The sequence below is a fragment of the Pseudorasbora parva genome, chromosome 5 (genome assembly GCF_024679245.1).
Source record: "Pseudorasbora parva isolate DD20220531a chromosome 5, ASM2467924v1, whole genome shotgun sequence".
In the NCBI taxonomy this organism is placed as follows: Eukaryota; Metazoa; Chordata; class Actinopteri; order Cypriniformes; family Gobionidae; genus Pseudorasbora; species Pseudorasbora parva.
Window position 1 is genome coordinate 53019648 of NC_090176.1, and position 15618 is coordinate 53035265.

Genomic DNA, 15618 nt, shown 5'->3' on the forward strand with positions numbered 1-15618 from the left:
CCGCCCAACACGGAAGAAGCGTCCGTCTAGGTGACGTCGAATGTTGATGGCCGTGATGGCGTCGACCACAGAGCAGTGTCTCCTAGAGCTCACTGATAAGGAAACTCGGGAGAAACTATCGCAATGGGACCGTCGCGCGGATCCGGTGGCGCCGTTAACGGACAGACAGACGGACTCGGTTCTGGAGCTCCGCGCAGCCGCAGAAGTGACGCTTCTTCCCGCTGAGGTCAGGCATGTAGCCGGTCAGCTAACAGCACCACAACAATACTCTCATTTACACACACACACTCACTTCTGCTGTCTCAGGCAGGTTAGGTGAGATTAGTGTGTGTGTATGCCACGTATGAAATCTACTCAGTATGTAAATGAGTCTCGCTTTAACTTTTATAACTCTTGACATTACTTTAGTTTAGTTTGGGTTCAGCAGAACCCCAAATATTACCTAAATCAGAGGTTTGCAAATGAGGGGGAAATTCAGAGAAAAGGTGTACTAAATAATTAAATTTTTGATCTTTGAAGGGAATTGTGATCTTGTGCATCTCTCAATAAATCTATATCAGCACGTTCCTTCATCTTAATAAATGGTTACACTTTATTTTGTTGATCAACTTTAGACATTCTAACTAATAGAGTCTTAGTTAGGTGCGGATAAGTAGAAAGTAATGTAGGAGCATCAGAATAAAGTGTGAGCAGATATTAAGCACAGTCTACTGATACTCTAATGACTGCTAGTTGACATGTAGCAGCAAAGTTACTTGTAGTTGGTAGAATGACTGTTAGGAGCATCAGAATAAAGTGTTAGCAGATATTAAGCACAGTCTACTAATACTCTAATGGCTGCTAGTTGACATGTAGTAGCAAAGTTACTTGTAGTTAGTAGAATGACTGTTAGGAGCATCAGAATAAAGTGTTAGCAGATATTAAGCACAGTCTACTAATACTCTAATGACTGCTAGTTGACATGTAGTGGCAAAGTTACTTGTAGTTAGTAGAATGACTGTCAGGAGCATCAGAATAAAGTGTTAGCCGATATTAAGCACAGTCTACTAATACTCTTATGACCGCTAGTTGACATGTAGTAGCAAAGTTACTTGTAGTTAGTAGAATGACTGTTAGGAGCATCAGAATAAAGTGTCAGCAGATATTAAGCACAGTCTACTAATACTCTAATGACTGCTAGTTGACATGTAGTGGCAAAGTTACTTGTAGTTAGTAGAATGACTGTCAGGAGCATCAGAATAAAGTGTTAGCCGATATTAAGCACAGTCTACTAATACTCTTATGACCGCTAGTTGACATGTAGTAGCAAAGTTACTTGTAGTTAGTAGAATGACTGTTAGGAGCATCAGAATAAAGTGTCAGCAGATATTAAGCACAGTCTACTAATACTCTAATGACTGCTAGTTGACATGTAGTGGCAAAGTTACTTGTAGTTAGTAGAATGACTGTTAGGAGCATCAGAATAAAGTGTGAGCAGATATTAAGCACAGTCTACTAATACTCTAATGACTGCTAGTTGACATGTAGTAGCAAAGTTACTTGTAGTTAGTAGAATGACTGTTAGGAGCATCAGAATAAAGTGTTAGCAGATATTAAGCACAGTCTACTAATACTCTAATGACTGCTAGTTGACATGTAGTGGCAAAGTTACTTGTAGTTAGTAGAATGACTGTTAGGAGCATCAGAATAAAGTGTCAGCAGATATTAAGCACAGTCTACTAATACTCTAATGACTGCTAGTTGACATGTAGTAGCAAAGTTACTTGTAGTTGGTAGAATGACTGTTAGGAGCATCAGAATAAAGTGTCAGCAGATATTAAGCACAGTCTACTAATACTCTAATGGCTGCTAGTTGACATGTAGTGGCAAAGTTTCTTGTAGTTAGTAGAATGACTGTTAGGAGCATCAGAATAAAGTGTCAGCAGATATTAAGCACAGTCTACTAATACTCTAATGACTGCTAGTTGACATGTAGTGGCAAAGTTACTTGTAGTTAGTAGAATGACTGTTAGGAGCATCAGAATAAAGTGTCAGCAGATATTAAGCACAGTCTACTAATACTCTAATGACTGCTAGTTGACATGTAGTAGCAAAGTTACTTGTAGTTAGTAGAATGACTGTTAGGAGCATCAGAATAAAGTGTCAGCAGATATTAAGCACAGTCTACTAATACTCTAATGACTGCTAGTTGACATGTAGTGGCAAAGTTACTTGTAGTTAGTAGAATGACTGTTAGGAGCATCAGAATAAAGTGTCAGCAGATATTAAGCACAGTCTACTAATACTCTAATGACTGCTAGTTGACATGTAGTGGCAAAGTTACTTGTAGTTAGTAGAATGACTGTTAGGAGCATCAGAATAAAGTGTCAGCAGATATTAAGCACAGTCTACTAATACTCTTATGACCGCTAGTTGACATGTAGTAGCAAAGTTACTTGTAGTTAGTAGAATGACTGTTAGGAGCATCAGAATAAAGTGTCAGCAGATATTAAGCACAGTCTACTAATACTCTAATGACTGCTAGTTGACATGTAGTGGCAAAGTTACTTGTAGTTAGTAGAATGACTGTTAGGAGCATCAGAATAAAGTGTCAGCAGATATTAAGCACAGTCTACTAATACTCTAATGACTGCTAGTTGACATGTAGTAGCAAAGTTACTTGTAGTTGGTAGAATGACTGTTAGGAGCATCAGAATAAAGTGTCAGCAGATATTAAGCACAGTCTACTAATACTCTAATGGCTGCTAGTTGACATGTAGTGGCAAAGTTTCTTGTAGTTAGTAGAATGACTGTCAGGAGCATCAGAATAAAGTGTCAGCAGATATTAAGCACAGTCTACTGTTAGGGGTTAACAGCTTATGACCCAGGACCAGTAGTGAAGAAATGAAGACAGAGTCAGGACTGCAATTAAATAAAAGAAAAATTTACTTAAGAATAGTTTGCAGTTTCATCAGTAGAGTCAGCTTCAGAGTCTCTCAGGGCGGTGTCAGGCCAGACTCTACTCTACACAAAATTACCACACCAGTTATACCAATTTCAAGGGCATGATTTACATCATTATAAACACGTGGAATATTACTGATTGGCATAAAGTCTAAACAATGTGTCACACGAGAATAGATAGGAGAGGATGTTGTTGTTAATCAGGATGTATACATCAGACAATCCCAAGATTGGGGTAGTGTTGACTTCAGGGAAGTCCTAGAAAGATGCAAAGAGGTCTAGGGTGTGAGAAAAATCGGTCCAATACATTCCATAGACCTGCACAGAACATGTAACACACACACACACACACACACAAGACTCTAGGGCACATCTCTCCTCCAAGGTTAGCGCAGCAGTGAGCTTATCAACAGAACAAGATATCAACACCACATGACAAACACATCTCCAGAAAGAAAAGTATGACTAATGTCATCTACCTCATTCTATAAAGAAATATAAAGACAAAAATGTACTTCTATCAATGGGAAAAATCACACTATATAAATGGGAAGAAATCACAATTGGGAGACTCAAATCCTCCCACCCCTTCCTGTCCTGGGGTTACTAACAACAGGCAGGATTCACCTCTTGGAAGTTCTAACTTTCTCTCCAAGGCCCTGTTGGTCAGGACCCAGAGATAGAGGTCAGGCTATCTATGTCAGGGCACATAGATAGGGGTCAGACTGTCTTTGTCAGACCGTCTCTGGAAAGCAAATTAGACACCATACAGCAGACATAGAGTCAAAATCATATTAAATAATAGTTAAATGTATTAATGATCACATAACATTGATTGTCAATATAATTCATTATTTTGAAAGGATAATAACTGATTATTTAATTCATGAGGTTATTAAAAATCATTCAAAAGGATAAGATGCATATGATGAAGATGCATATGATGAAGAGGCAAGGGTGTCGGCCCACTCCCCCCTTCACTACTAATACTCTAATGGCTGCTAGTTGACATGTAGTAGCAAAGTTACTTGTAGTTAGTAGAATGACTGTTAGGAGCATCAAAATAAAGTGTGAGCAGATATTAAGCACAGTCTACTAATACTCTAATGGCTGCTAGTTGACATGTAGTAGCAAAGTTACTTGTAGTTAGTAGAATGACTGTTAGGAGCATCAGAATAAAGTGTGAGCAGATATTAAGCACAGTCTACTAATACTCTAATGACTGCTAGTTGACATGTAGTGGCAAATTTACTTGTAGTTGGTAGAATGACTGTCAGGAGCATCAAAATAAAGTGTCAGCAGATATTAAGCACAGTCTACTAATACTCTAATGGCTGCTAGTTGACATGTAGTGGCAAATTTACTTGTAGTTAGTAGAATGACTGTTAGGAGCATCAGAATAAAGTGTGAGCAGATATTAAGCACAGTCTACTAATACTCTAATGACTGCTAGTTGACATGTAGTAGCAAAGTTACTTGTAGTTGGTAGAATGACTGTCAGGAGCATCAGAATAAAGTGTTAGCAGATATTAAGCACAGTCTGCTAATACTCTAATGGCTGCTAGTTGACATGTTGTGGCAAAGTTACTTGTAGTTAGTAGAATGACTGTTAGGAGCATCAGAATAAAGTGTGAGCAGATATTAAGCACAGTCTACTAATACTCTAATGACTGCTAGTTGACATGTAGTAGCAAAGTTACTTGTAGTTAGTAGAATGACTGTTAGGAGCATCAGAATAAAGTGTCAGCAGATATTAAGCACAGTCTACTAATACTCTATTGGCTGCTAGTTGACATGTAGTGGCAAAGTTACTTGTAGTTAGTAGAATTACTGTTAGGAGCATCAGAATAAAGTGTCAGCAGATATTAAGCACAGTCTAATAATACTCTAAGGGCTGCTAGTTGACATGTAGTAGCAAAGTTACTTGTAGTTAGTAGAATGACTGTTACGAGCATCAGAATAAAGTGACATTATTTGACATGTAGTTACTTATAGTCAGAATGTCTAAAGTGGATTATCGTCGTGTTACTGAATGAGTTGTTTTTAGAATAATAATGTCTAATGTCTTGAGTGACGCTCTGAATGTTTCGTCAGCTGCCCATCGAGGACATCTGCAGCCTGACGTCTCGCTCTCTGCGCTCGTCTTTCTCAGCCACGCTGCCTGAGTCCACTGAAGAAGCTCTTCTGCAGGGCTTCCAGATGCTGGATTTGGAGAACGACCGGATAGAGACAGCTCAACAGGTGACCGAGTTATCTCATTATTCAATAAAGTCCAGTTAAAGGAGTATAGTTTACATACAGTAGTGTGCAAAAGTGATGTCTGGTCCACCTTCACCCTTTATACAAATATTAGCAAAGTTTTTGTAGTCACATTGTGTAGTTGTGCTTGGAGTCGATAGTTTTATTTGTTTTATTTATAGTTAACTCAATTAAATTTTGTCCAGGCTGTCGAAGAAATTATGAACGCATACAAAAACAAGAGAACCATCCAAATATTAATAACTGATTGTTTGCTTTTTCCTCTCAGCCTTTTGTTTTTATATGCATTTTTTTTGCAAAGTAAAATAAAACCTGTAGCTGTAGGTTGTCGAGTTTACAACCACACTGTAATATTTGGATGGTTCTCTTGTTTTTGTATGTGTTCATAATTTCTCACTGTAAAAAATTGTTGGTTTAACTTAAAAAAGTAAGTAAGAAAGTAAGTAAGAAAAATTTGAGTTAATATAATGAACATTTTTGAGACTCCACTACCTTTATTCAAATTATATTAAAAGATTTTTTTTTTTAAAGAAGCATATTGGGTAATTGTGTGTGTTTTATTTGTGATGACGCAGCCAAATTGTGCTATTTTCATGATTTATCACATTTTTTATGTGGTTCAGATAAAATAATATTTTGAGTTTCTATTAATTAAACCAATTTCCTTCATTGTATCAACTCAAAATTTTAATTGCAATAAACTCAACATTTTTAGGCAACTAGGTTACTTACTTTTTTAAGTTAATCCAAAAAATTTTACAGTGAGAAATTATGAACGCATACAAAAACAAGAGAACCATCCAAATATTATTAACTGATTATGTTTGCTTTTTTCTCACAGCCTTATGTTTTTATATGCAGTTTTTTTTGCGTAGTAAAATAAAACCTGTTGCTGTAGTTTGTCAAGTTTACAACCACACTGTAAAAAAAATATTGTTGGTTTAACTTTAAAAAGTAAGTAACCTGGTTGCCTTAATTTTGAGTTGATTGAAATTAAAAATTTGAGTAATACAATGAAGGAAATTGTTTTAATAAATAGAAACTAATATATTATTGTATCTGAACCACATTAAAAAAATGTATAAATCATAAAAAATTGGCATTTTTCACTGCGTCATCACAAATAAAACACACAATTACCCAAAATGCTTACAAAATATTTTAATAATATTTGAATAAAGGTTGTCAATTCTCAAAAATGTTTATTGTATTAACTCAAAATTATTTCAATGCACTTAAAATTAAGGCAACCAGATAACATTTAAAAATAAGTTTTACAGTGTATGTTAAGTGTTAGTTCTTCCCTCATATTCTAAAGGGTTAAGTGAACTTGTAGAGTCATTAAAAAAAAATTCTGACCACTTTTGGTCACAGACTGTACATCAAATGCACACGTGTGCTGTTACACCTGTAATATGTTTAATCTGCTGGGATATTAACTTCCAAAATAATATTACACTTCACAGACCCTCTGTAGTTTGTGTTTCATCGTGCACAAGACTAATCACATGACTAGTTTTTGGGTGAACTGTCCCTTTAAATCTACATAAAATGAATGACATGATCACATGACTAATGACATCATCCGTCTGTCAGTTTTTCTCCTGGTTCTCAAAGCTGCAGGTTCAGATGGATCAAGACGAAGCCACGAAATACAGGTGAGTGTCTCATCACACACACTGGCCCTAAACATCAAGCCTTTATTCATCTGTGTGGCCGCTCATGTAAAGGATTGTGACTGTAATCATATCTGCATGTAATCATATCTGCATATAAACACTGCAAAAAAATGCTCTTCTTATTTAGTATGTTTGTCTTGTTTCCAGTCTAAATATTTAACAATAGTTAAATCAAGATGCATTTACTAGATCAGTAAAACGACATAAGATATTTTTTTCTTGTTTTCTGGGGGAAAAGATCTAAATGAAGTGAGTTTTTGCTTAAAACAGGCAAAATGATCTGCCAATGGGGTGAGAGAAATAATCTTATTTCTGTTTGGGATGTTAACAAGAAACAAGATTTCAAACAGAAATAAGATTATTTTTCTCACCCCATTGGCAGATCATTTTGCCTGTTTTAAGCTTCATTTAGATGTAATTTTTTGCAGTGTGAGTAGATATGCTGCAGTGTGCACTAAAAGCTGTATCATTAGCGTCGTGCTTTTCCTCCGCAGGAAGACTCGGGATGTTTTGAGCGGATATCAGGAGCAGTGCGATGCGATCCTGAATGATGTGAACGCGGCTCTGAAACAGCTGGACTCTCTGCAGAAGCAATATCTGTTCGTCTCCACCAAAACCGGAACGCTTCATGAGGCCTGCGAACAACTGCTGAAGGAGCAGGTCTGAAGAGATGCCGTGTGTGTGTGTGTGTGTGTGTGTGTGTGTGTGTGTGTGTGGGCATGTTTTGTGACGTATGAGGACACAAATGTGTATAATGCCATGGGTATGACACAGGTATTACAGGAGAGGGTGAAATATGAGGACATTACCCATGGCCCCACTTTTCAAAAGGCTTATAAATCACACAGGAGGAGTTTTTATGAGAAAGAAAAAATGCAGAATGTTTCCTGTGATGGGTAGGTTTAGGGGCTGTGTGTGTGTGTGTGTGTGTGTAACGAGAGAGGCGTTCACACTAGTGATCGACTGATACTGATAATTTGCATGTTTATGTGCCAAGAACGATGTTTATTTATTTGTGTTATTTCAGGTTTTTTATTTTTTTATTTTTTTACAATTATAGCAATAGCACCGAACTGAACTTTTTATACACTGTAATTTTTGCAATGTCACTCGCTTACATACAGAACAAAAGACGCATCAAAAAAGAATGAAAGTATGTAAGCCCGCTTCCGCAGATAATATAAAAAATAAAAAGAGTAATTGCTACTTTTTATCTCAGAACTCTGACTTTTTTTCTCACAATTGTCTGATATGATGTCACAAATCTGAGATGATAACTTGCAATTACTCTTTTTATTTTTCTATTTTCTGGTGGAAACGGGCTTCCATAGTGCATTACTGTTATGTTAAATTAATTTTATTAATTAAGGGATGCCGGTTATTTTACCTTTGAACACACTGTTGTTGACTAAAAACGTCTCAAAACATCCACAAGATGGGGCCATTTATCTGTGAATCCGATATTACAAAACCGATACCCGATTATGGGAAAACGCTTAAATATCGGGAAACTGATATATTGGTCGATCTCTAGTTCACACACACACGTTTATTTTCTCTCTGCAGTCGGAGCTGGTGGATCTCGCCGAGAGTATCCAGGAGAAACTCTCGTATTTTAACGAGCTGGAGAACATTAACACGGTAAAGCCTCGCTTCTCTTTATAGGATGTGTTGGTCGTGTGTGTGTCTTATTAATCGTCTCTCCTCCTGTAGAAACTCAACTCCACGACGCTCTTGGTGAACAGCGAGGGATTCATTCCCATGCTTTCCAAATTAGATGAATGCATAGAATACGTCTCATCACACGTGAGTAAAACATCCACTGCAATGTTGCAATATTCTCCTGCTGATTCCGGCAGTATGATGCAAAAAATGCTCTTCTTACTCAGTAATTGTGTCTTGTTTCCAGTCTAAATATCGAGAAATTCTTGAATCAAGATGCATTTACTAGATCAGTAAAACAACATAAGATATTTTGCCTTGTTTTCTTAAAATAAAATCAAAATGAAGTGTTTTTTTGGCTTAAAACGATGTGCCAATGGGGTGAGAAAAATAATCTTGTTTCTGTTTGGGACGGAAATAAGAAACAAGATTATTTTTCTCACCCCATTGGCAGAAAATGTTGCTTGTTTTAAGCAAAAACTCACTTTATTTTGATATCCCCCCACCCCCAAAAAAGAAAAAGAAAATATATCTTATTTAATTTTACTGATCTAGTAAATGCGTCATGATTTAAGAATATTTAGATATTTGGGCTGGAAACAAGACAAAAATACTAAATAAGAAGAGTTTTTTTGCCGTGCAATCATCCCTCATGTTTTCTCTCAGCCAAACTTCAAAGATTACCCGGTGTATCTCAGCAAGTTCAAGCAATGCCTGTCCAGAGCCATGCATCTCATCAAGAGCCATACGGTCAACACACTGCAGAACCTCACGGGTCAGCTGACCAAAAGGGTGTGTATGCTTTAAACTTAAGCCTTGCTGCTTGGTTATGACATCGCAGCTGACATCATTTCCTCTGTGCATTGATTGGCAGGATCCGCTGGGCGCTCCGAACGCAGACAACGCATTCACGCTCTACTATGTGAAGTTCAGAGCAGCGGCTCCTAAAGTGCGAGTAAGTGCAAAAATACGTCTGTTTTATGAGCTGTAGAGTCTAATACTAAAAGACTTTTACTGGATAAAGAGTGTAATACTAAAAGACTTTTACTGGATAAAGAGTCTAATGCTAAAAGACTTTTACTGGATAAAGAGTCTAATACTAAAAGACTTTTACTGGATAAAGAGTGTAATACTAAAAGACTTTTACTGGATAAAGAGTCTAATGCTAAAAGACTTTTACTGGATAAAGAGTCTAATACTAAAAGACTTTTACTGGATAAAGAGTCTAATACTAAAAGACTTTTACTGGATAAAGAGTCTAATACTAAAAGACTTTTACTGGATAAAGAGTCTAATACTAAAAGACTTTTACTGGATAAAGAGTCTAATACTAAAAGACTTTTACTGGATAAAGTGTCTAATACTAAAAGACTTTTACTGGATAAAGAGTCTAATACTAAAAGACTTTTACTGGATAAAGTGTCTAATACTAAAAGACTTTTACTGGATAAAGAGTCTAATACTAAAAGACTTTTACTGGATAAAGAGTCTAATACTAAAAGACTTTTACTGGATAAAGAGTCTAATACTAAAAGACTTTTACTGGATAAAGAGTCTTATACTAAAAGACTTTTACTGGATAAAGAGTCTTATACTAAAAGACTTTTACTGGATAAAGAGTCTAATACTAAAAGACTTTTACTGGATAAAGAGTCTAATACTAAAAGACTTTTACTGGATAAAGAGTCTAATACTAAAATACTTTTACTGGATAAAGAGTCTTATACTAAAAGACTTTTACTGGATAAAGAGTCTAATACTAAAAGACTTTTACTGGATAAAGAGTCTAATACTAAAAAACTTTTACTGGATAAAGAGTCTAATACTAAAAGACTTTTACTGGATAAAGAGTCGAATACGAAAATACTTTTACTGGATAAAGAGTCTTATACTAAAAGACTTTTACTGGATAAAGAGTCTAATACTAAAAGACTTTTACTGGATAAAGAGTCTAATACTAAAAGACTTTTACTGGATAAAGAGTCGAATACGAAAATACTTTTACTGGATAAAGAGTTGAATACTAAAAGACTTTTACTGGATAAAGAGTCTAATACTAAAAGACTTTTACTGGATAAAGAGTCTAATACTAAAAGACTTTTACTGGATAAAGAGTCTAATACTAAAAGACTTTTACTGGATAAAGAGTCTAATACTAAAAGACTTTTACTGGATAAAGAGTCTAATACTAAAAGACTTTTACTGGATAAAGAGTCTAATACTTAAAGACTTTTACTGGATAAAGAGTCTAATACTAAAAGACTTTTACTGGATAAAGAGTCTAATACTAAAAGACTTTTACTGGATAAAGAGTCTAATACTAAAAGACTTTTACTGGATAAAGTGTCTAATACTAAGACTTTTACTGGAAAAAGTGTCTTAATACTAAAAGACTTTTACTGGACAAAGAGTGAAATACTAAAAGACTTTTACTGGAAAAAGTGTCTTAATACTAAAAGACTTTTACTGGATAAAGAGTGTAATACTAAAAGACTTTTACTGGATAAAGAGTCTAATACTAAAAGACTTTTACTGGATAAAGAGTCTAATACTAAAAGACTTTTACTGGATAAAGAGTCTAATACTAAAAGACTTTTACTGGATAAAGAGTCTAATACTAAAAGACTTTTACTGGATAAAGAGTCTAATACTAAAAGACTTTTACTGGATAAAGAGTCTAATACTAAAAGACTTTTACTGGATAAAGAGTCTTATACTAAAAGACTTTTACTGGATAAAGAGTCTTATACTAAAAGACTTTTACTGGATAAAGAGTCTAATACTAAAAGACTTTTACTGGATAAAGAGTCTAATACTAAAAGACTTTTACTGGATAAAGAGTCTAATACTAAAATACTTTTACTGGATAAAGAGTCTTATACTAAAAGACTTTTACTGGATAAAGAGTCGAATACGAAAAGACTTTTACTGCATAAAGAGTCGAATACGAAAAGACTTTTACTGGATAAAGAGTCTAATACTAAAATACTTTTACTGGATAAAGAGTCTTATACTAAAAGACTTTTACTGGATAAAGAGTCGAATACTAAAAGACTTTTACTGGATAAAGAGTCTAATACTAAAAGACTTTTACTGGATAAAGAGTCTAATACTAAAAGACTTTTACTGGATAAAGAGTCTAATACTAAAAGACTTTTACTGGATAAAGAGTCTAATACTAAAAAACTTTTACTGGATAAAGAGTCTAATACTAAAAGACTTTTACTGGATAAAGAGTCGAATACGAAAATACTTTTACTGGATAAAGAGTCTTATACTAAAAGACTTTTACTGGATAAAGAGTCTAATACTAAAAGACTTTTACTGGATAAAGAGTCTAATACTAAAAGACTTTTACTGGATAAAGAGTCGAATACGAAAATACTTTTACTGGATAAAGAGTTGAATACTAAAAGACTTTTACTGGATAAAGAGTCTAATACTAAAAGACTTTTACTGGATAAAGAGTCTAATACTAAAAGACTTTTACTGGATAAAGAGTCTAATACTAAAAGACTTTTACTGGATAAAGAGTCTAATACTAAAAGACTTTTACTGGATAAAGAGTCTAATACTAAAAGACTTTTACTGGATAAAGAGTCTAATACTAAAAGACTTTTACTGGATAAAGAGTCTAATACTAAAATACTTTTACTGGATAAAGAGTCTAATACTAAAAGACTTTTACTGGATAAAGAGTCTAATACTAAAAGACTTTTACTGGATAAAGAGTCTAATACTAAAAGACTTTTACTGGATAAAGTGTCTAATACTTAAAGACTTTTACTGGATAAAGAGTCTAATACTAAAAGACTTTTACTGGATAAAGAGTCTAATACTAAAAGACTTTTACTGGATAAAGAGTCTAATACTAAAAGACTTTTACTGGATAAAGTGTCTAATACTAAAAGACTTTTACTGGAAAAAGTGTCTTAATACTAAAAGACTTTTACTGGATAAAGAGTGAAATACTAAAAGACTTTTACTGGAAAAAGTGTCTTAATACTAAAAGACTTTTACTGGATAAAGAGTGTAATAATAAAAGACTTTTACTGGATAAAGAGTCTAATACTAAAAGACTTTTACTGGATAAAGAGTCTAATACTAAAAGACTTTTACTGGATAAAGAGTCTAATACTAAAAGACTTTTACTGGATAAAGAGTCTAATACTAAAAGACTTTTACTGGATAAAGAGTCTTATACTAAAAGACTTTTACTGGATAAAGAGTCTAATACTAAAAGACTTTTACTGGATAAAGAGTCTAATACAAAAAGACTTTTACTGGATAAAGAGTCTAATACTAAAAGACTTTTACTGGATAAAGAGTCTAATACTAAAAGACTTTTACTGGATAAAGAGTCTTATACTAAAAGACTTTTACTGGATAAAGAGTCTAATACTAAAAGACTTTTACTGGATAAAGAGTCTAATACAAAAAGACTTTTACTGGATAAAGAGTCTTATACTAAAAGACTTTTACTGGATAAAGAGTCTAATACTAAAAGACTTTTACTGGATAAAGAGTCTAATACTAAAAGACTTTTACTGGATAAAGAGTCTAATACAAAAAGACTTTTACTGGATAAAGAGTCTAATACTAAAAGACTTTTACTGGATAAAGAGTCTAATACTAAAAGACTTTTACTGGATAAAGAGTCTAATACTAAAATACTTTTACTGGATAAAGAGTCTAATACTAAAAGACTTTTACTGGATAAAGAGTCTAATACTAAAAGACTTTTACTGGATAAAGAGTCTAATACTAAAAGACTTTTACTGGATAAAGAGTCTAATACTAAAAGACTTTTACTGGATAAAGAGTCGAATACGAAAATACTTTTACTGGATAAAGAGTCGAATACTAAAAGACTTTTACTGGATAAAGAGTCTAATACTAAAAGACTTTTACTGGATAAAGAGTCGAATACTAAAAGACTTTTACTGGATAAAGAGTCTAATACTAAAAGACTTTTACTGGATAAAGAGTCTAATACTAAAAGACTTTTACTGGATAAAGAGTCTAATACTAAAAGACTTTTACTGGATAAAGTGTCTAATACTAAAAGACTTTTACTGGATAAAGAGTCTAATACTAAAAGACTTTTACTGGATAAAGAGTCTAATACTAAAAGACTTTTACTGGATAAAGAGTCTAATACTAAAAGACTTTTACTGGATAAAGTGTCTAATACTAAAAGACTTTTACTGGAAAAAGTGTCTTAATACTAAAAGACTTTTACTGGATAAAGAGTCTAATACTAAAAGACTTTTACTGGATAAAGAGTCTAATACTAAAAGACTTTTACTGGATAAAGAGTCTAATACTAAAAGACTTTTACTGGATAAAGAGTCTAATACTAAAAGACTTTTACTGGATAAAGAGTCTAATACTAAAAGACTTTTACTGGATAAAGTGTCTAATACTAAAAGACTTTTACTGGATAAAGAGTCTAATACTAAAAGACTTTTACTGGATAAAGAGTCTAATACTAAAAGACTTTTACTGGATAAAGAGTCTAATACTAAAAGACTTTTACTGGATAAAGAGTCTAATACTAAAAGACTTTTACTGGATAAAGAGTCTAATACTAAAAGACTTTTACTGGATAAAGAGTCTAATACTAAAAGACTTTTACTGGATAAAGAGTCTAATACTAAAAGACTTTTACTGGATAAAGAGTCTAATACTAAAAGACTTTTACTGGATAAAGAGTCTTATACTAAAAGACTTTTACTGGATAAAGAGTCTAATACTAAAAGACTTTTACTGGATAAAGAGTCTAATACTAAAAGACTTTTACTGGATAAAGAGTCTAATACTAAAAGACTTTTACTGGATAAAGAGTCTAATACTAAAAGACTTTTACTGGATAAAGAGTCTAATACTAAAAGACTTTTACTGGATAAAGAGTCTAATACTAAAAGACTTTTACTGGATAAAGAGTCTAATACTAAAAGACTTTTACTGGATAAAGAGTCTAATACTAAAAGACTTTTACTGGATAAAGAGTCTAATACTAAAAGACTTTTACTGGATAAAGAGTCTAATACTAAAAGACTTTTACTGGATAAAGAGTCTAATACTAAAAGACTTTTACTGGATAAAGAGTCTAATACTAAAAGACTTTTACTGGATAAAGAGTCTAATACTAAAAGACTTTTACTGGATAAAGAGTCTAATACTAAAAGACTTTTACTGGATAAAGAGTCTAATACTAAAAGACTTTTACTGGATAAAGAGTCTAATACTAAAAGACTTTTACTGGATAAAGAGTCTAATACTAAAAGACTTTTACTGGATAAAGAGTCTAATACTAAAAGACTTTTACTGGATAAAGAGTCTAATACTAAAAGACTTTTACTGTATAAAGAGTCTAATACTAAAGGACTTTTACTGGATAAAGAGTCTAATACTAAAAGACTTACTGCATAAAGAGTCTAATACTAAAAGACTTTTACTGGATAAAGAGTCTAATACTAAAAGACTTTTACTGCATAAAGTCTAATACTAAAATACTTTTTCTGCATAAAGAGTGTAATATTAAAAGACTTTTACTGCATAAAGAGTCTAAATGACCAATCAGAGACAGAAGGACTGTGTGAGAACAAGCTTTTGATAATATTCAGTAGGACTTTTAGAGGTTAAACATAATAATTCACCTCTATATTCTGTAATTTGAACCCTGAATAATGTAGTGTTTGTGTGTGTTTGTTTCAGAGGCTCATTGAGCAAGTCGAGCAGCGGTCTGAAGTAATTCCAGAGTGAGTGACGGAGGTTTTGGTTCACAACCTTCTTTCATTTAAACCATTCAAAAGAGTGTATCGCCTTTCTTCCTCAAATGTGTGTAATGGTGAATAACTGCGTGTGTTTCAGGTATCAGCAGCTTTTGGATGAGATCCACCAGTGTTATCTGGACCAGAGAGAACTTCTGCTCAGTCCCAGTATAAACTCCACCTTCATGGACCTCACCAGCCAGAACAACAAGGATCACTGCGCTCTGGTGAGAGAACTTCAGGGAAATTATCCATCAATCAATCAGCTTTATTTATATCGTGCTTTTGCAATGCCGATT

The 15618-nt window shown here is 33.7% G+C and overlaps 1 protein-coding gene across 1 annotated transcript in view; it reads left to right on the top strand.

Moving 5' to 3' along the window:
- cog3 (component of oligomeric golgi complex 3) overlaps positions 1-15618 on the top strand; it is a 38636-nt gene continuing 23018 nt past the window's right edge. The window contains exons 1-10 of the mRNA XM_067444722.1: positions 1-226; positions 5038-5184; positions 6799-6860; positions 7376-7541; positions 8448-8522; positions 8595-8687; positions 9210-9335; positions 9418-9498; positions 15264-15307; positions 15420-15546. Coding sequence (XP_067300823.1) covers positions 41-226; positions 5038-5184; positions 6799-6860; positions 7376-7541; positions 8448-8522; positions 8595-8687; positions 9210-9335; positions 9418-9498; positions 15264-15307; positions 15420-15546 — 1107 coding nt within the window. The 5' untranslated portion in view covers positions 1-40. The remainder of the gene's footprint in view (positions 227-5037; positions 5185-6798; positions 6861-7375; positions 7542-8447; positions 8523-8594; positions 8688-9209; positions 9336-9417; positions 9499-15263; positions 15308-15419; positions 15547-15618) is intronic.